Source organism: Megachile rotundata, chromosome 6 (assembly GCF_050947335.1).
Source record: "Megachile rotundata isolate GNS110a chromosome 6, iyMegRotu1, whole genome shotgun sequence".
Taxonomy (NCBI): domain Eukaryota; kingdom Metazoa; phylum Arthropoda; class Insecta; order Hymenoptera; family Megachilidae; genus Megachile; species Megachile rotundata.
The window spans coordinates 3,214,139-3,232,175 of NC_134988.1; the positions used below are offsets into that span (position 1 = coordinate 3,214,139).

General features: G+C 36.5%; 1 protein-coding gene, 1 non-coding gene and 1 pseudogene across 5 annotated transcripts in view; 2 read left to right on the forward strand and 1 right to left on the reverse strand.

Annotated features, from left to right (window-relative positions):
• The window catches only part of LOC143264620 (uncharacterized), a 188,496-nt gene that overhangs the window by 148,914 nt on the left and 21,545 nt on the right, over window positions 1-18,037 (forward strand). For 3 of the 4 annotated variants that reach the window (XR_013038430.1, XR_013038429.1, XM_076532748.1), the window contains exon 3: window positions 15,553-16,246. Coding sequence is in view for 1 of the 4 variants with exons in the window: in XM_076532748.1 (XP_076388863.1) it covers window positions 15,553-15,560 (8 nt within the window). In the remaining 3 variants the exon portion in view is untranslated. Of the gene's footprint in view, window positions 1-15,552; window positions 16,247-18,037 lie in introns of those variants that run through there. The other variant, XR_013038428.1, reaches the window with a different exon arrangement.
• Window positions 1,435-2,380, reverse strand: LOC143264656 (uncharacterized; annotated as a pseudogene).
• LOC143264716 (5S ribosomal RNA) lies at window positions 8,485-8,603 on the forward strand. The gene has a single exon (XR_013038646.1). It is a non-coding gene; the product is annotated as a 5S ribosomal RNA (ribosomal RNA).

An 18,037-nucleotide genomic window follows, 5' to 3' on the forward strand; every position in this document is an offset into this window, starting at 1 on the left:
TTTCATACACAGTATAGCTTTTAATGCAAGCATCCGCAGCTCAGTGCCTTGGGCCATTATCCCATGTAACACACCAACGCTCTCAAACTTCAAGCCACCTACTGGAATCGGAGCAAAAGAATCGGAGCACATCCCCTCCAACGATGCGTACAGACATAAAGGAAAACATAACGGGTGTTGAATTTTTCTTCAACACTCATGTTTGCTGTCCGTCCAGCGTACGATTTTATGTTTGGAGGATCCGCGGGTTTGTTTCTGGAAATCAGTATGCCGAAATCAGGGCATACATAGGACGTACAATTTCACCGTCCATCGAAATGATAGGCATGATCATGTAACTATGAGTTGTTGCAGCTATTGATCCGATTACCGTCCGAACGATCTTTGTTCCTTTTGTTCGCAAAATTCGATGTCCGTGGAGTTCTTTATCGAATCGGCTTTGATCAACGTTCAGTACACTCCCCGGCGGATATCTGCCACTGATATCATAAGTCCTCGCACTCTCTCCACAAATTCATCAGCTTTTTTTTCTAGTGGAGTGTCCTTCTCTTTCCAGTTTCTCCTGACTCCATGAGTGATGGCACGATCCGTGATATTGTTCCATTTTTTGAAACGATAGACCCACGACGACGATGTCTCAAAGCCAGTTGTGTCATTAGGGTCTATCTCCTGTTTGACACCCATCGCTCAGATCCGCAGAGTCCGATCGTGAATCACTGCTCCTTCACCCTGTTTTTCTGTGAAGATTTCCAGGACCCCCTTTTTGATGGAAGCGAATGACGGTTTCATCATCTTCTTCTCGTAGTTGTACAATACGTTCATGCTCGTGATTTTGCGGAACTGATTCGTGACAGTTTTAGCCGCGAGACGTATTGCACGCGGTTCCCCAGTTTTCGGATCAACAGTCCAATACTTGTACGCCTTTCCCTTGTATTTCTCCCCAGTCCTCTTCGCTCATGTCCCCGGACTTCCGTCGTTTTTTCTGTGGGGACTATGGTAAATCTGAAATTCATCAATTGAAGCCTTATAGATACCACCGCAGACATTACACTCCAATAACGTTAAATTATAACTAACTAACAGGCACTTTCTAGGGGTTCTCTTAGATATATTAGAACGATCACATAAGCATCTATTTGTATAGCGTCTTATTACCACATATGTTTTCTTAGATCTAAGATATTCGACATGCTTTTTAAGGAATTCTTTCATAGTTATAGACTTTCTACTATTTTCTCTTCTAAGGCTAGTTATAATGTTAGAGAATGGAAGAGTAACATTACCATCTGACTGCTCTATTTCCGAAGTATTAGATGTGTCAAAATCAATATAATCAGAAGATCCACTTGGTTGTTCTGATGCTGAGAAATATTCAGCTTGTGAAATTTCTGATTCTACTGGTTTTAACTTGCTAGTGACATCTAGGCTGAGTTCTCATTTGCTGGCACCTGGGACATCTATCATTGCTGTAGTGACTGACTCTAATTTCATTCTTTTTAATTTCAAAGTGGCGTGAGATCTTTGTTCAGAATTAATCAACTTATTTAAACTCTCATATGAAAATTCTGATGGCACTCCACCTGTTGCATATCTACTTATTATTCTAATTAAGTCTTTATTTGGATGGTGACCCTGAGTCATATATTGCTTAATCATTTTAACAACTATACTTTTCTTTAAATTTTCGTCTTTAACGTTTTTCATTGCCGCATAAACGGCACATATAGTAATGTCTATGTCACTGTGAGATAAATAGTGTCGTCCTCCCTGAGTGCTTTGGTTAATTTTGATTAATAAGTTGCTTTTTTCTAGGCCTAGTTCATCTGCTAATTTTTCCAAATCTTCTTTGCAAAAGCATGCTCCTGCTAGAGGTGTAAGTAAAGTTTTACCATTATCATGTTCCAGTTTAACGAGCCTAGCTAATATTTCATGTACAAGCAATGCTGCTTGTTTCAAAGACAAAATCATTGTAGTCAATGTGTTCTCTGGTTTGAATTTTGCATTCTCTTGTTTATAAGTGGCAATAAACACAAAGTGATCTACCTCATTGACTTTGAAGATGAACTTCCAAACCTTGTCGCCAGTGCCTTTTTTAACTTTTCTGGACTCTGGGCCTACTTCATAAATCACTTCAGAGCAGAATTCAACTGCTTTTGATCTAACATCACCTTTTAAGTCTTCCATGTAGTCATTACAGTGTTTTTTAAAGGTACTCCTAAGCTCTGTCAAATTAAAGTCTAATCCCGTGTGTTTACCTAAAAATTCTTTTACAGTTATACCTGCTATCTGATATTCCTTGGCTACAGTGTGGGCAATTAGTATAGCTGGTTTACACACTACCGCTAATACTATAGCTCGCTGTAGTTGCACGAGTAGTCATATTGTTTATTTAGGTTGAAAAATGTAGTATAATTAAACAATGAATATTCAAATATGTGTTGTAACTCTATAAGACTTCCTTCAAGCTGCTATAAAGCTGAAATAACTTGGCTGCTACCATTTACAGTATGCAATTCAAAACTAACTTTGTGTGGCCCTTGAAAATTAGTCTGATAGAATGATTCGTATGTAAATTTTGTACCTTCTCTATGAACTATGGGAACTCTAAACATGAAACCACAAGAACAAATTGATCTAATGTTAACAAACTCTGCCACAACTCCCTTTTCAATGACAATATCAAGTATTTCTTCTTTCTGATTGATGATTATCGATACAGGATAATACATCTATGTCACTGCGTGCTGCTCATTCCATCTTACCGTCAATGGTGACGTACTCAGCTTTCGAATGAAACCACTCATGTGCACTCCAGACGCATACCAATCATTATTTTCGTGAGGTCGTCTGATAATTGGTACGTGACTTGCAAGAATGTGCCTTTCGCGCTGTCTTTCCCAAGTATCGTATAGTTCGCCTTTTCCGTCAAAATAATTCAACAATTCTGAAATCACCTTGATATTTGCTTGATTTGCCTCGGTGATCTGTCTTCTTGGTGTTGTTTGAGTTGCAGGTTCCTGCGGTGTCGGACCATGATTTTCCTGCGATTGTGCATTCAAATTTGGCGGTTGCTGTTTACGCAAAATTTCTATTTCCCTTCGAGCGAGCTCAAGCTCACGTTTGGCGACTGCTTCTTCTCTGCGCATCAACTCCATTTCACGACGCATATATTCTTTTTCGCTCACACTTTCGCGCAAAGGAGTAACTTCCGGTTGCACCACTGGTTCGTTAACGTTGCATGGGGTTTCCTTATCTTGAACCTATAGCCCGGATGGATCTGCTTCCAATAATCTGCCGATGAGCTCGCTTTTAACGCCACCAGTGGCTAGGCCGCGGTTCCTGAGCTTTTCCCTTAATTCTTGCACAGAAAACTCAATTGCACTTTTTGTTGCCATTACGTTCAAACACAATTGCCACGATTAACTACGAATCTCCATTTAAACCTTATGATTCGGTTGAGTTTTTTATTTGGTTGGACCGGCCTCCAAAATTGTAGGATTGAAAATGAATCGAATAGGTTCCTAAAATAATTTTAATTTGATACAAGTCTATGTCGCTATTCACATTAATTTCTCACTATCTCACGGTCTCACAAATCTCGCTGTCTCGCTATTCTCACCCAAAAACTGCTCTCGCTTTCTTTTTTCGCTAAATACTGTTCTCGACCTCATGCATCTTTCGCAAATATACTAATCGCTCACCCACATTCTCACATACACAGATTCTCAGATTATCGCACTCAATATCCCTTTCTCACTTTTATTATAATTCGCACTCTTCTTTCACTCTCTCTCTCGGTGATTCACCTGTCGCTTGTTTACGTATTTCGCGATCGTCAGTTCATCGGTGGCCCTAACGACACTTGATGTTTGTATTTCTTTATATGCTTCTAACTGTCGTCGATTCGAGTCGTAACGGCTTATTTTTCTACAATACTTAATTTATTTATTTTGGAATACTTTCCTTTTTGATTTTTGCTCCATTTCGTCCGCCCTGTTTCTTGTAGATGACAATGTAAAACAAGTGACGCGAACCACGTCACGTAATGAAAAATTAGCGGGCTTTTTCGTATATACGCAAAAAATATACGATTGCATTTATTGCCATCGCTCCTAATTTATGGCCATTGATATAACATAAAATAATTTTCAGAAAAAAAATACACCGACTTCGAAATGCACTAAAAAGTATAAAATAATTTCTATTTCCTAATGAAGTAATTTCTATTTCATTCAATCATACAATTACGTAACAGATATGAATGATACCTACTTACTCGTTAAGTAGTATATTAAATACATTTCAACTTTTTCGGAAGCGGCGCAAAATTAAAAGCTTTTCTTGAACATGTCAACCTTTGGACAGCCGAACATAGGCAATGCTTGCATAGCTATTTCTTTTTCTATACATATAACTCGGCAGCACGCCGCGAAGTAGGTGTTAGTGCGTATAGAATGTAACTATGGTCTATCTAGATTCATAGAGTATGCGACGGAAAGACTCGATCGCCGCATGTACTATAAAGATAGAGCCCATCTGCCGCACATTTGGTAATCCCCGCGTCGTGGGCTTCGTTTATAGGTTCTTAGATCCATGGCTTCCACATGCGAACAAAGTCGATTCAATTTCATTTATATCAGAAACGTTGCGAAATGAAGATGCAGTCGTTACATTTACGTATATTACCAGATATATCTATAATGGTTCGTATTCTTTCTCAGGATTTATTAATTTCCAATACGCCATACCACAATCAACTGGTTATTGGCAGCAACGTTTACTGAGGTATTTTTAATTTTGCGCCGCCTCCGAAAAGGTTGAAATGTATTTAATATACTACCTAACGAGTAAATAGGTTTCATTCATATCTGTTACATAATTGTATGATTGAATGAAATAGAAATTACTTCATTAGGAAATAGAAATTATTTTATACTTTTTAGTGCATTTCGAAGTCGGTGTATTTTTTTTCTTAAAAGTATTTTATTGCGTATATAGAATGAACACTGTAGTTGTCGAGTCAAATTAAGAAAAAGTAACTGTTCCGAGTAAAATTTATTAGATGCATACAAATTTTGGAATTTTGAATTAATAAAAGAATATTGTCCTGTCACTAGCGTAATTTTCGTAGTCGACTACACCGCGTTAGATACTAGATAAAATCATTAATCTGTCTAACTTTGAGAAAGCGTATTTAGGTACTGTTCAGAGCACGAGAGAAAAGTAGCGGGACGGTAACGGGGCAAAGAGGGTAGGCCGCTAGGACCACCTAATCCCCACTTTTCGACTCACGCGTAGCTTCCACCGTTCATCCGTAATGGTGTGGTTTTACATAGGTATAGAAACAGATATTGCTACTATATGTTAAAAAACTCTACCTTTTTCCTCTTACGCGATGCGTAAAACTTTTGGACACTACGACAATGGAATGCCGCTCAACGTATCGCTCGTTCTGTCTCTCTTGTTCTACATATATCTGACCCACTCTCCCCGTCACGCGACCGATTAGTGTATGTGTGCGCCTCGACAAATAGCGTGTTATTGCCGAAAATACGTGTGACAATAGGCGGCAACGTTACAATCCGACCACTGCGATGCTCTTTTCGTCCCTCTAGCCCCGTTCCCGTCCCGCTACTTTTCTCTCGTGCTCTGGACAGTACACTCAGAGAATCACACTTAGGTCGGATTCCTCGCTGCGGTAGACTACAATAAACGCGCTAATATTATTAATTTCGTAAAAGAACATTTATATAAATTACAACCGTATTAATCAAGTTCAATTTTGTCATTGCGATAGCTTCGGAAAAGGGAATCAAATAATATAAAATATCAAATTTAGTTAATTTTATAAAAGCGTAGTTAGCTTTATCTGAGATCAGACTTAGGTACGATTAATATAAAGTATTAACTAGCGAGTTTCATTTTGTTAGATTCACAATCATCTATTGGGTTGTTCGGAAAGTAATTTCGTTTTTTCCCGACAGAGGATTTAATTGTATTTTTTTGCACCCAACTTCACACTTAAGCCGTATAATTATTATATGCTTTGAGAGCTCATATAGCAAGGCTTGTGTGTGAAAAATTCCAATTAATTCTACGCAGTAGTTTTTGGTTGGTGCCCTTTTAAATATGGAGAGCGGTAAGCAGCATTTTCGACATATCTTACTGTTTTACTACAGAAAGGGTAAAAATGCTGTTCAAGCCAGAAAGAAATTGACCGATGTGTATGGAGAAGGTGTGTTGACAGTACGCCAGTGCCAGAACTGGCTCGCTAAATTTCGATCCGGCAATTTTGATGTCGAAGATGCACCACGTTCGGGAAGGCTGGTTGAAGCTGATAAAGACGCGATAAAGGCATTAGTTGATGCGAACCGGCGAATAACAACACGTGAGATCGGATTGAGGTTAAATTTATCAAATTCAACAGTTTATAACCACTTGAAAGGCCTGGGATTATCCTCGAAGCTCGATGTATGGGTTCCCCATGTTCTCACAGAGAGAAATCTGTGTCGCCGCATTGACGTCTGCGATTCGCTTCTCAAACGTCACGAAAATGATCCGTTTTTGAAGCGCATCATCACTGGGGACGAAAAATGGGTTGTATACAACAACGTCAAACGCAAGAGGTCATGGAGCAAAAAAGATGAACCGGCTCAAACCATTTCCAAAGCCGATATTCACCAAAAAAAGGTGATGCTGTCTGTTTGGTGAGATTTTAAAGGAATCGTTTTTTTTGAGCTTTTACTGGATAACACAACGATTAATTCGGAAGTCTACTGTCATCAGCTGGACAAACTGAATGATGCACTTCAACAGAAAAGGCCAGAACTAATCAACAGGAAAGGTGTAGTGTTTCACCAAGACAACGCGAGACCTCACACAAGTTTGGTCACTCGCCAAAAGCTTTTACAGCTTGAATGGGATACAATGCCACAACCACCATATTCTCCAGACCTGGCACCATCGGATTATTATTTGTTCCGGTCACTCCAAAATTTTTTAGACGGTAAAACCTTCACCTCAAATGAGGAGGTCAAAAACCACCTCGATCAGTTTTTTGCCAGCAACGACCAAAAATTTTATGAGCGTGGAATTATGCTACTACCAGAAAGATGGCAAAAGGTGTTGGACCAGAACGGCCAATATATAATTTAATAAAGTATTTGTTTATTATACGAAAACTGTCTTTCATTTCCACAAAAAAAAACGAAATTACTTTCCAAACAACCCAATATTATGTATAATTTAATTTGTTGAGTTCCTTATTACTATACAATCAAAGTCTATTTAGTTTCCTTTGATCAAGCCAATATACTTTTCATATTTTGTTATTTGTTATTTGTTATCTGTTAATTTATCAATTTCATTATTTTATTGAATAAACCTTATTGTTAAAAGATATTGACCTGGGGATTTCACTCCTTAACTGCACACCACACAAATCCTACATTCTTTAGATTTAGTTATTTGTAAAAACGAGTCGTACAGTAGGTGAAAGCCGCTCACGAGCGCTGTTAACATCTGAACCTAGGTTCTAGAGTCGTTACACATGTTTCAACGATGCTAGAAAGCAAAATAGCAATGCGCGAGATGAAGCAAGGACAGTGGTGCTCGGCGTTAAAACGGTCGTTCCATATCGCGCCAATATTAACGCGATGGCGCTCTGGCGCGGAGCACCACCGCCCTTGCTTCGTCTCGCGCGTTGCTATTTTGCTTTCTGGCATCGTAATCAAAACGATGTTGCAACTTTCTATGGGTGCATTTTAAAGGTGAAAATCTGTTCTATCGCGTGGTATAGTTCAATTTTCCACTAGACCCTTACTTTTTAAGATAAATTGAAAAACATGCGTAAAAATTGGTGCAAAATCTGTGTCTCTCGGCGTTCAATGACCATTTAAACATATTTAAAATGCAGAATGCATAAAACGCAGATATTGTTGTATTCGGGAAAGTCTATAGAATCTTTTGATGCAAACAGAATCTTAGTATCTTTTATAGTTACCTTACAAAATTGGTTCAAATTTTAAGTGTTTTTTTTTCAAACTCAAATTTCTTAAAAACTGTATGTGCTGGAGAGAAACGGGTTGCAAATTCGTAATCATCGCGATAAAAGTTATAAGAATCACTGAATGAAAATATAAACGCCAATTGGCTGTTGGGCTGTGTAATTATCCTATGGATCTGTACTTTGACGGTTTTCAAAAGAAGTACATCGACTTCTAATTATAACATCTGCGACTCTTATGTTAGAACCCGTCGTGGTTCCATTTTTCTTATCAGCGCGCTTTTCCAGTTGTAGGGTAAAGTTTTTCGAGGCCAAAAATGCAAAAAATATTCGTGAAATCTTTTAACAATTGCTTAAAATAAAATTTGGCTCTTATTTATTTTCCTTTTCACTGATGAATTTTATAACATTTTTGATAAATAATATTGTATTTGACTGAAATTTATGAATGTCTTTCGAACGTTAGTAATATTCTACCAGCCAACGGCCATACTAGTCAGGATATACCGGTTCTCGTCCGATCACCGAAGTCAAGCTGAGTTGGGCGCGGATAGTACTTGGATGGGTGACCGCTTGGGAACTCCGCGTGCTGTTGGCTTTTTTTTTTCCTTGCAACAACAAATTACTTAATAAAACTCTATTTTGTTCAATTTTAAGTTATTTAAATTGCGAAATTAGCAGGGCAGTCGCCCTGCCTATTGTCTTGGAATAACGAAATAGTTATTTCGCGACTGCCGCGCCGCGCCAACATCGAGTACCACTGACAGCGGCGCGTGTTTTGCTAAACTATTTTTTTTATAAAAGGAAAGCAAAAGTGATTTTGTAACTTCGCTTGATGCTTTCTGCAGAAATGTCTACTCTATCATGTGGGATGGTTAGATTTTCGCCTAGACCCATAGTTTTTTAAATAAATTGAAAAATATCAGGAAAAATTGGTGCGTTTTTGGTGTCTTTCTTACTTTGATCATCATTTAAGCATATTTAAATATTTACAATGTAATAACAATTCATATAGTTTTATTCAGGATAATTCACAGATTCTTCTCGTGCAAAAAGCCACTGAATAACTGCTACGGTAAAAGCACAAAAAATTTCCAAAGTTGAAAATTTGCAATTTTTTTTTAAATTAATTTTCTCAAAACCTGTACGTTCTAGAGAAAAACTGATTTCAGATTCGTATTCAGCTCGCAAAAATCTAGAAGAATTTCATAGTAGCCATTACAAAATCAGTTGGCTATTGCATATTGTATCTGATCATAAAACCATACCCTATATCCATCATTTTCAATGAGAATGGATAGAGAATTTGAAATACAAGATGTACCGGAATTAACTCAAATGCCAATAATAGAAGAACTAAATTTAGAACAAACACAAACTAATACAAATTTTTTGTTAAACTGCACAACAGCACCGGCATCTTCTTTGATAGGAAGTTCATCAATATTAAATAAGGGAAATTTAAGTAATAATTCTCAAAAATCAAATAATATTCAAAACAATATCCATTATAACATTAAATTTAGCAATAGACCTGGTTCCAAAATTTCATGGGCAGACAACATGTAATATATTCAAATGTTCAAAGCAAGGTCGTTTAGCGAACACACTAATTAAACCCAGTGAACAGAAAAGTTTTTTCGCTTCACTAGAAATACAATCAGAGGTTTGGCTGAACAAATTATTAATAATCGAGTTGGACCAAACAATTTAGAAGAATTAATTGAAATTTTAAAGTCTGTATTAATTAAAAGTTATGATTTGAAAGAGGATTAGTAGTAAATTTAATTTAGGAATAGACGCAAATCAAGAAAATTATAGCTCAGAACAAAAAGCGGGAATAATTACGTTATTAAATTAAACGGCAATAAATTGATTCTTAAGGGGTTTGCAAAATTAATTGATAAGTTTGATTATATCCAAATATCAAACGAAAAATTAGAAAGTATTACTTCAGAAGCAGTCAAATTAGACCAAGAGGTAAAAGAAAGGAATAGACAACGGGACAAAGATCACGTCGCACGAATTAATATTTGGCAAAAAAGCGAGACAACGATCGAATTTTGTCATTGAAGAAGACATTAGTACTTTTCCAGATTTCGTTGACAACTTAATTACAACATTACGCAACCTTCGCAATACAGCCAGGAACAATTTGCAACAATCAAAACACCGGTAAAAATTTTATTATGACAAAAAAATGCGACCTGTATATTATTAAACCAGCGAAAGCGTTTTCCTACTCAACGCGCCACGAAAACATAAATTGCAGAAAGAATACTCTGGGCCCTTTATAGTATATAGGAACATTGGAGAGGACAATGTAGAACTGCGAATAAGAGGGAAGAATGAAAAAAGAATTAGTACATACGAATCGTGTCAAGAGGGCCTTTGTACCAATCAAGGATCAAGAATCAATAAGCAGGAGAATACAGCCTTAGAAATGCAAGGATACGAATAAAATGTGCATGCGCATGCACAATGTGCATGTACGGGATCTACGTACGAGATGAAGAGGTCGTATTTTCCTTCAAATATAACCCGCAGATGAGGCAGTTATGCGCTGTATGTGGACTGAAGGCACGACCGGAGACGAGGAAGCAGTGGTGGCAAACAGGCAAGGAATTGGATATACTAATTAAATTTTATTGAACAAATACATAATAACATTAATGAACCATAAATAGGGGCCCACCACCACGTCTCCCGCAAATACACGCAAGGACAGACCAGATGCATACAATGTAAAAGGGTATTCAGTAAAATAAGGCTTGTCATCGCTTGCACACAGTGCCGGGACAGAATCGCTGGATATGACGAAGAGGAAGATGGAGGTCTTTTAATTATTGTTCCCGTTATATTGCTCAAATTACCTATATTTAACTGATAATTTGAAATCCCAACAGTTTTGGCAATTATTTGCATTTAAACGTAAAGGTGTCAAAAGACACCTTGTGGTCGAAATAGATATATACAAAATCGTGGTAGAAATAGTGTTAACACTAAACCCACTGACCTATAATGTACATTTACTTTGAAATTAAAAATGAAGTTAAAGAATAAATATACAAACGACGAAACATAAATTAGCACACACATTTATTCTGTATTTTGATGAAAATCAATGCTAATTTCAAGGAATAAACTTTAACAAAATGTATACTTTATAATAAGAAACTTATGGAGCGGTCATTTGACCGGTTTGGTAGTTTTAGTGTTAACTTACGATCCCGAGAACACGGCGCGATATGTATATATAAACAAGCAAGGAAAGAAAATTTGGGAAGCTCGTACCTTTTGTAATCTTTGTATATAAACTTACAATTAGATGACAAACCGCTCACGAAGGTTCGAGGCGAACGTTCCTTCACGATCCTTTGTGAGCGAGCTAGTCTCGTCCTCTGTGTCCCTCACTTCGTGCTGGGTGTCAGCGTCAAGAGAAAAGTTATAAGCGCGAGAGTGAGACAGTTAGGATGCGGCTTTGGCAGTTCGCTAATACGGCGTTTATCCGAAAAACTGTACACATTCTAGATCCTACATTAATTTGTTTTGCCGAACGTAAAAAAGAACAACGAGTAAAGGATATCGAATGTAAACAAATAATAACAAATATAACACGTCACTCAATAAGTCCCCGGTCTGACACATATATGGTGACACTGGTGACAGACCCACGTTATTTTCGAATAATACTAACCTTCAAACAGTACGCATCAAAATTTCATGATATTCTGACCAATAGTTTAGAAGTTACAGTCATTTTAGTACCCCTAGTTTCGTAATTTTGAAGACGATGGATAGAAAGGAATTTCGTGTGTTGATTAAACACTGTTCTTTAATCGAAAAAAATACTGTTGAAGCCAAAAAGTGACTTGATAAGCATTATAGGGACTCTGCATCAGGGAAATCAACTATCATTGTATGCTCAATTTAAACGCGGTCATACAAGCACCGATGATGCTGAACGCTCTGGTTGCCCAAAATCAGCAGTCGTTCCGGAAAACATAAAAAATGTCCACAAAATGGTTTTAAAGGGCCGTAAACTTAAGTTGTGTGAGATAGCTGATGCCTTGAAGATATCAGAAGGTAGTGTCTTCACAATTTTGCATGAAAATTTGGGCATGTGCAAATTGCTTTTAAAGTGGGTGCCGCGTTTGTTGTTTCACGAAGGCAACGCGCTGTGTCAAAAGTCGATGAACACGATGGTTCAATTGAATGAATTACGTTTTGAATTGTTTCCCCACACACCGTACTCCCCAGATTTGGACCCCAGCGACTACTGGCTCTTTGCAAATATGAAAAAAATGCTCCAGGGAAAGAAATTTGGCTCAAATGAAGAAGTGATTGCGGAAACTGAAGCTTATTTTGGGGGCAAAGACAAATCGTTTAATATAAAGGGAATTGAAAAGTTAGAGGAGCGTTGGAATCAATGTATCACACTGGAAGGAATGTATATTGATGATTAAAGTGGAATTTCTAAAAAAAAATTTGTTTTTCTTAGTTAGACCAGAGACTTATTGAGTGACGTGTTAGGTGGAACAATCCTAATATAAGAGTCAAATTTTGTTATTTTTGACTTTTCTGAAATAAAACTTTCATCAATATATTTGTGATATTTTCAAATTAAAATGAGTCCAAACACGGTGTAATTCGGAACATATTTATTTGTAATTTCAAATGTTGAGCGTACATCGATGACTTTACTACAATAAGATATTGCCAGTACATATAACTCAAATTACACCGTGTTTAGTCTCATTTTAACACTTTAACGACCGCTCACACAACACGTGTGTGATAGCCGGAACAACCATTCACGACCACTCACACAACATGTGTGTGATGCTACCGCCGAAGGTTGTTGTCCAGTGCCATACTTTCTGTGCGATAATTTATGAAAGTAAACAAGTGTGGATATTGCTATTAGCTTCGTATTTCATCGCCACGTCTTTGATTTTAGGTAATTATTGCCTATTTTTAATTTTACATTTTACACTATAGTGGTGTACCATGTAAATTATGGAGCAAATGTCGGCGCTCTACGAAACATTAAATTTGTTGTTAAATTGTTGTCGTTTTTTGTTTTATGTTAACTTTTTCGTGAATTTAATAAAGTTCTTTTAAATTAATTCTTCAAAAATACTGGCGGGCCCTGGCGACGTTTGACTGCGTAGACGTGCGGTCATTAAAGTGTTAATCAGAACAATGTTACAAATATGTTGGTGAAAGTTATATGTAAAAAAAGTCAATAATAGGTAAGTTTTACAATTTCATGCGTAGTGTCCCGAATGTTTATCGTATGTCGATGGGTCTTTCCCTCTCCCTGTAGGGTTCCGCCCATTATTCATGGTGGTGGGGATGATTTCTTCGCGTGTCGCTTATTTTCCGGGTGGAGGCACGAAACAAAAATCATTCTGCGTCCTAGCGGTAAGTACATCTCCGATATTTAAATGGTTCAATTATCAATTTTGCCGCAGCGCAACACAGCGCGCACTGAGTTCTCGCGCGGTATGTTGCAATTCATCGCTTTCGTATTATTGTTATCATTTAAAATAATAAGTTTACTTGTTACCTACCAAACAAACAGAAGTATCCAGAAAGCTACAGAAGATGGCAAACACTGATCTGGATAGCCAAATGTATAGTACAGGCATTGCAGATCAGAGGTAAACAGAGAATTTCAGGATCAAAATATTCATAAAACTTCAAACGCGTTTTTCTCGAAATCAGTTTCTTCATACTGGGAGGACGGATTTCTTGGTGATTATTGCATGGATTGAATTGAAATTTTTACAGTAGCTTCACAACAATATTGTCGTTGGAAGTACGTAGCCGTTTTTTGATTGAATGCAAACTTTTTTTTTATAAACAATTTTATGCTCATTTTTTACGCAAAAAGTCGATTCATTCCTTAAAAAACGCATAACTTCCACAAAAATTGACTAATCAAAACACCCCTACGTACTTCTATAGCCAATGGTATACAGATTCTAAATTTTTTTCATTTTTTATTCCGGGACTCACACATGGCGAGAAATCCGTCCTCCCATGACGGTGTTTCTCCAAAATGTGTTTCCGACGATGGGTTCTGTCGCCACCATTTTGTACGAAACTGAAAATAAAAAAATATTTTTTTGTAGTTCAATATGTGTTAACACGTTCCGTGCCAAGCCCTTTTTGCCTGACTTGTCATTCAGGCCATTTGATATTTTGACTAAAGATCGATATATTATCACACAATATTTCATTATACCATCAATACATAAGTAGTTCTCTTGTTTAGAGCAGTTATCACATCGTGTACCACCGGTGGTACACGTGGCGCTGCGATCAGTTCAAGTGCAAAAGTCAGTCAGTTCGAAACTTTTCGGTTAGTAAAAAATCTGCTGCACTCGAATTTGTTAAATAAAAAACGAGAGAAATAAAATAAATTATTTAATAAAAGATGGAGTAGGTAAATATACGGAGATAACATTTTTTGTTTTTCATTTGTTTCTGTTGGAAAACAAGTTTCTATTATTTACTTCATTATTACTATTATTTTTCTTTTATTATTTTATTTTCATTTCTTGCTATAAAAAAAATGTAAAAAAATTCGGTACTGAAGTAGCAAGACAAAAAACTATAAGAGTAATAACGTTTTGCAGCGATTGCCCGGAAAAGCCATCTTTATGCCTCCCTTGCTTCAACAAAATGCACCATTAAATGTAATTATTAATTATTGCATATATAACAATTAAATAAACTTATGTTTTGTTCTATACTGCATCTTGTATAATGCTTCATTTTTTAGGTAGAAATATAGTTTACAGAATTATATTTGTAATAAAATATATGTTTTCAGCACATTGAATAAATATGACTGCGTGTACCACCGGTGGTACACGTGGCCTGACGATCAAGTTTACCGTGTACCACCGGTGGTACACGTGGCACGGAACGTGTTAAATAAACCCACTAAAAAGAAATTCTTTTCCGTTTATCGTTCTTCCAAAATAAATTGTCAAAGTTAGGCCTCTTTTTCGGGTTCTAGAGTGGTGTTACCCCTTAAAATGCCAGCAAACATGATATAATGGAGATCATAATTATTTGTGTAACAGGTCAAGTTAGAATGAATTCGTATCTCTGCAGTAAATGTACAATTTGCCGTAAGTGTGAAAATCCGGAACTTTTATGGCTTCTTACGTAAGTAATTACGATCGTAATCATATCGTGTTTGGTGTCGTTTTAATCAGAAAAACTAGACAAATATGATAGTAAAAGTTTCATGAAAAAATAGTAAGAAATAAGAAAGTTACAATCTTTTCCTTTGCTTGCATTAGTATGTGTTTCACCGATATTCGATCCTCGTCATTTCGACGACTGATCGTATTTCATTCTTGACTGATTCCGAAGGGGATCCCCACAGTAGTGAGGATAGAATTATAACATTTACGGTAGAGATCTTTTTAACATTTACGGAGAGAATACTGTAGTACCTATTGTATAAATGTGAAACTCCAGACCCAAAAATATGTTTACACCTCATTATTTTTATCTTATTGCAGATGAATAGGCGCCAGAGGAGACGGGTGGCGTCCGCCTTGCGGCGGGCATCCAACCCCGTGCCGCCGCCGCCAGCTGACCGGCGGCACCCATGAGGCGGTGGACGAGGACGGGGGCGGGGAATACCCGGATTTCCTAACGTGAATACCAAATATTTTTCAATAAGCCATTACAATTAATTATGACTACATTATTTGCGCGTATACCTTCCCTTATAATTAAGTCGTTAGAAATAAGTAGAAAATAAATATAAAAATACAGGTTAACTTAACCGGAATTCAAGTAATTTTAAATAGATTCGCATTAATAATTAATAAAAATGATATATTAGGTAAAGTAATGTAGGGAATGTAACATAATTCGGTTTAAGTAATATTATGCGACGTAATATATCATACAATGTATTAGGCGAGGAACGATGGAATTTTTCCAGAAAGCGCTAGGTTTTTGTTTTAACCGACGTGTCAAAACCTGCACGCGTGCTCGTGGCAGAGTTTTACGAGCGCCGCGACGTAAAGACGTATCATTTATATTTATATTAACCTACATTTATATTTATAGTAATCATCATTACAGTTAACTTTACAATAAAACCTATAGTAATAAAATTCATTTAATTAATTTTACATCGTTGTCGGTTATGTGTCGGAACGTAAGACACTTTTCGAAGTAACAAATTAGCTAGTAGGTTAGAAGTCCTGCCTCGTAATCTCTGCATCTTGTTTGTCGCAGGTTCGAGTCCGCTGGACTTGGTTTTTTCCATGTTACGTTTTTCATTTTTTATTATTATTTTTATGGTGTCACTTCGTTAACTTATTAGTATGTTAATTTCATTGATTATTCGTTATAATTTCCTATTCGTTTAAAAAGAAATAATTATATATCGGAGAAAAGATCGGGCAAATTGTTAAAAAAAACATAAAACATAACTAATTTATTATATATTATTTCTGGAATTAATATTTTGTGTTTACACATGATACATTTGAAAAGAAAATATCATGATACGATTGCTGTCATCTATTAGTTTCGATGCAAACTGTTTTTTAATGGTAGGCCCTTTTACCGGTACCCTCTGGGGTGCCATATGTATGTATGTATAGCCAGGTCTGAATCCAGTCTCAGCACCAAGCAGCGCGATATCCCAGCGGCCATGTTGTTATTCAAACGGTTCGGATTTATTGAATTACGCGAGCCAAAACGCCTCTGCGAAGAAGTAATATTTCGACATGATTTCTTTTGCATACTATTGTCAGAAGTTTAATCTAGGTCGGTCCGCGGGCTGATTTTGCAATTTTGTCCAAAACAATTTTATGCACTGAAAACTAACATTTCTTATAGAAGAAAACTTTTCACGTCCCTTTATTCCAAAATCGGCCCGCGGACCGACCTAGATGAAACTTCTGAGAGTAGTATGCAACAGAAATTATGTCGAAATATTACTTCTTCGCAGAGTCGTTTTGGCTGGCGTAATGCGTGTTTTTTCGTAATATCATATTTACCGTCCTTGTCTCTCCTAACCAAAAACACAGTAAATAGACAAAGAACATTCGACGAACTTCACACCATTCGCTTGCACTCTATGAGGGCGCCACATTCGTTTTGGCTAGCACCTAACGCATGGGATTTTAGCCAGTTAGACAATGGGGAATTTTTCAGAGTTGTTATAAGAATTTTATAAACTTAAATTTGAATTATGAGGTATTATTTGAATTTTGGTCTTTACTGTCCTTCTTGCAGTCAAGTTTTATTCGATTGAAGTTAAAGTCAAGTCCGTGACTAAGATTGATATCGTAATCACGTTTTTAAGTCTAGGGTTACGTTACAGATAGTAGCCGGTATTGTTATTTGTCCGATTTCAGGGTTCAATCCAAATTACAAATTCCCAGATAGAAAATTTATTTCTCATTCCTTAATTCCAGGACTGTTTGAAGAATGCAAAAGTAACTGCAAAATAAAAATACAGAAAGCTGTAAAAGTTTTCTTAACAACAGATACATGGACATCAAAAACTACATAGTTTTATAGCAATCACTGTTCATTTTATTAGTAATCACAAATTAGAATCAGTATTTTTTAATCGTGAACAAATAACAGGATCGCATACAAGTAAAAGTATTGCAAATTATTTAGAAACTACGTGTGAAAAATGGAAAATTTATGAGAAAATTATATTTACAGTAACAGATAATGCTGCTAACATGAAAAGTGCAATAGTCAATTATTTAGGGTGGAATCATATTTCATGCTTTGCACATAATCTAAATTTAATTGTTAAATGTAATTTAGACATTAATAATATAAGTTTATTTCTTGATAATGTTCGAACAATAGTAAAGTATTTTTATAAAAGTACCTTTGCCACAGAAAAATTAAATATGTATCAAATAACGTTAGGAAAAGATACAATGAAACTTCTCCACGATGTACCCACTAGATGGAATTCCACCTATAAGATGATAAATGGATTTATATTACTGTAAAAAC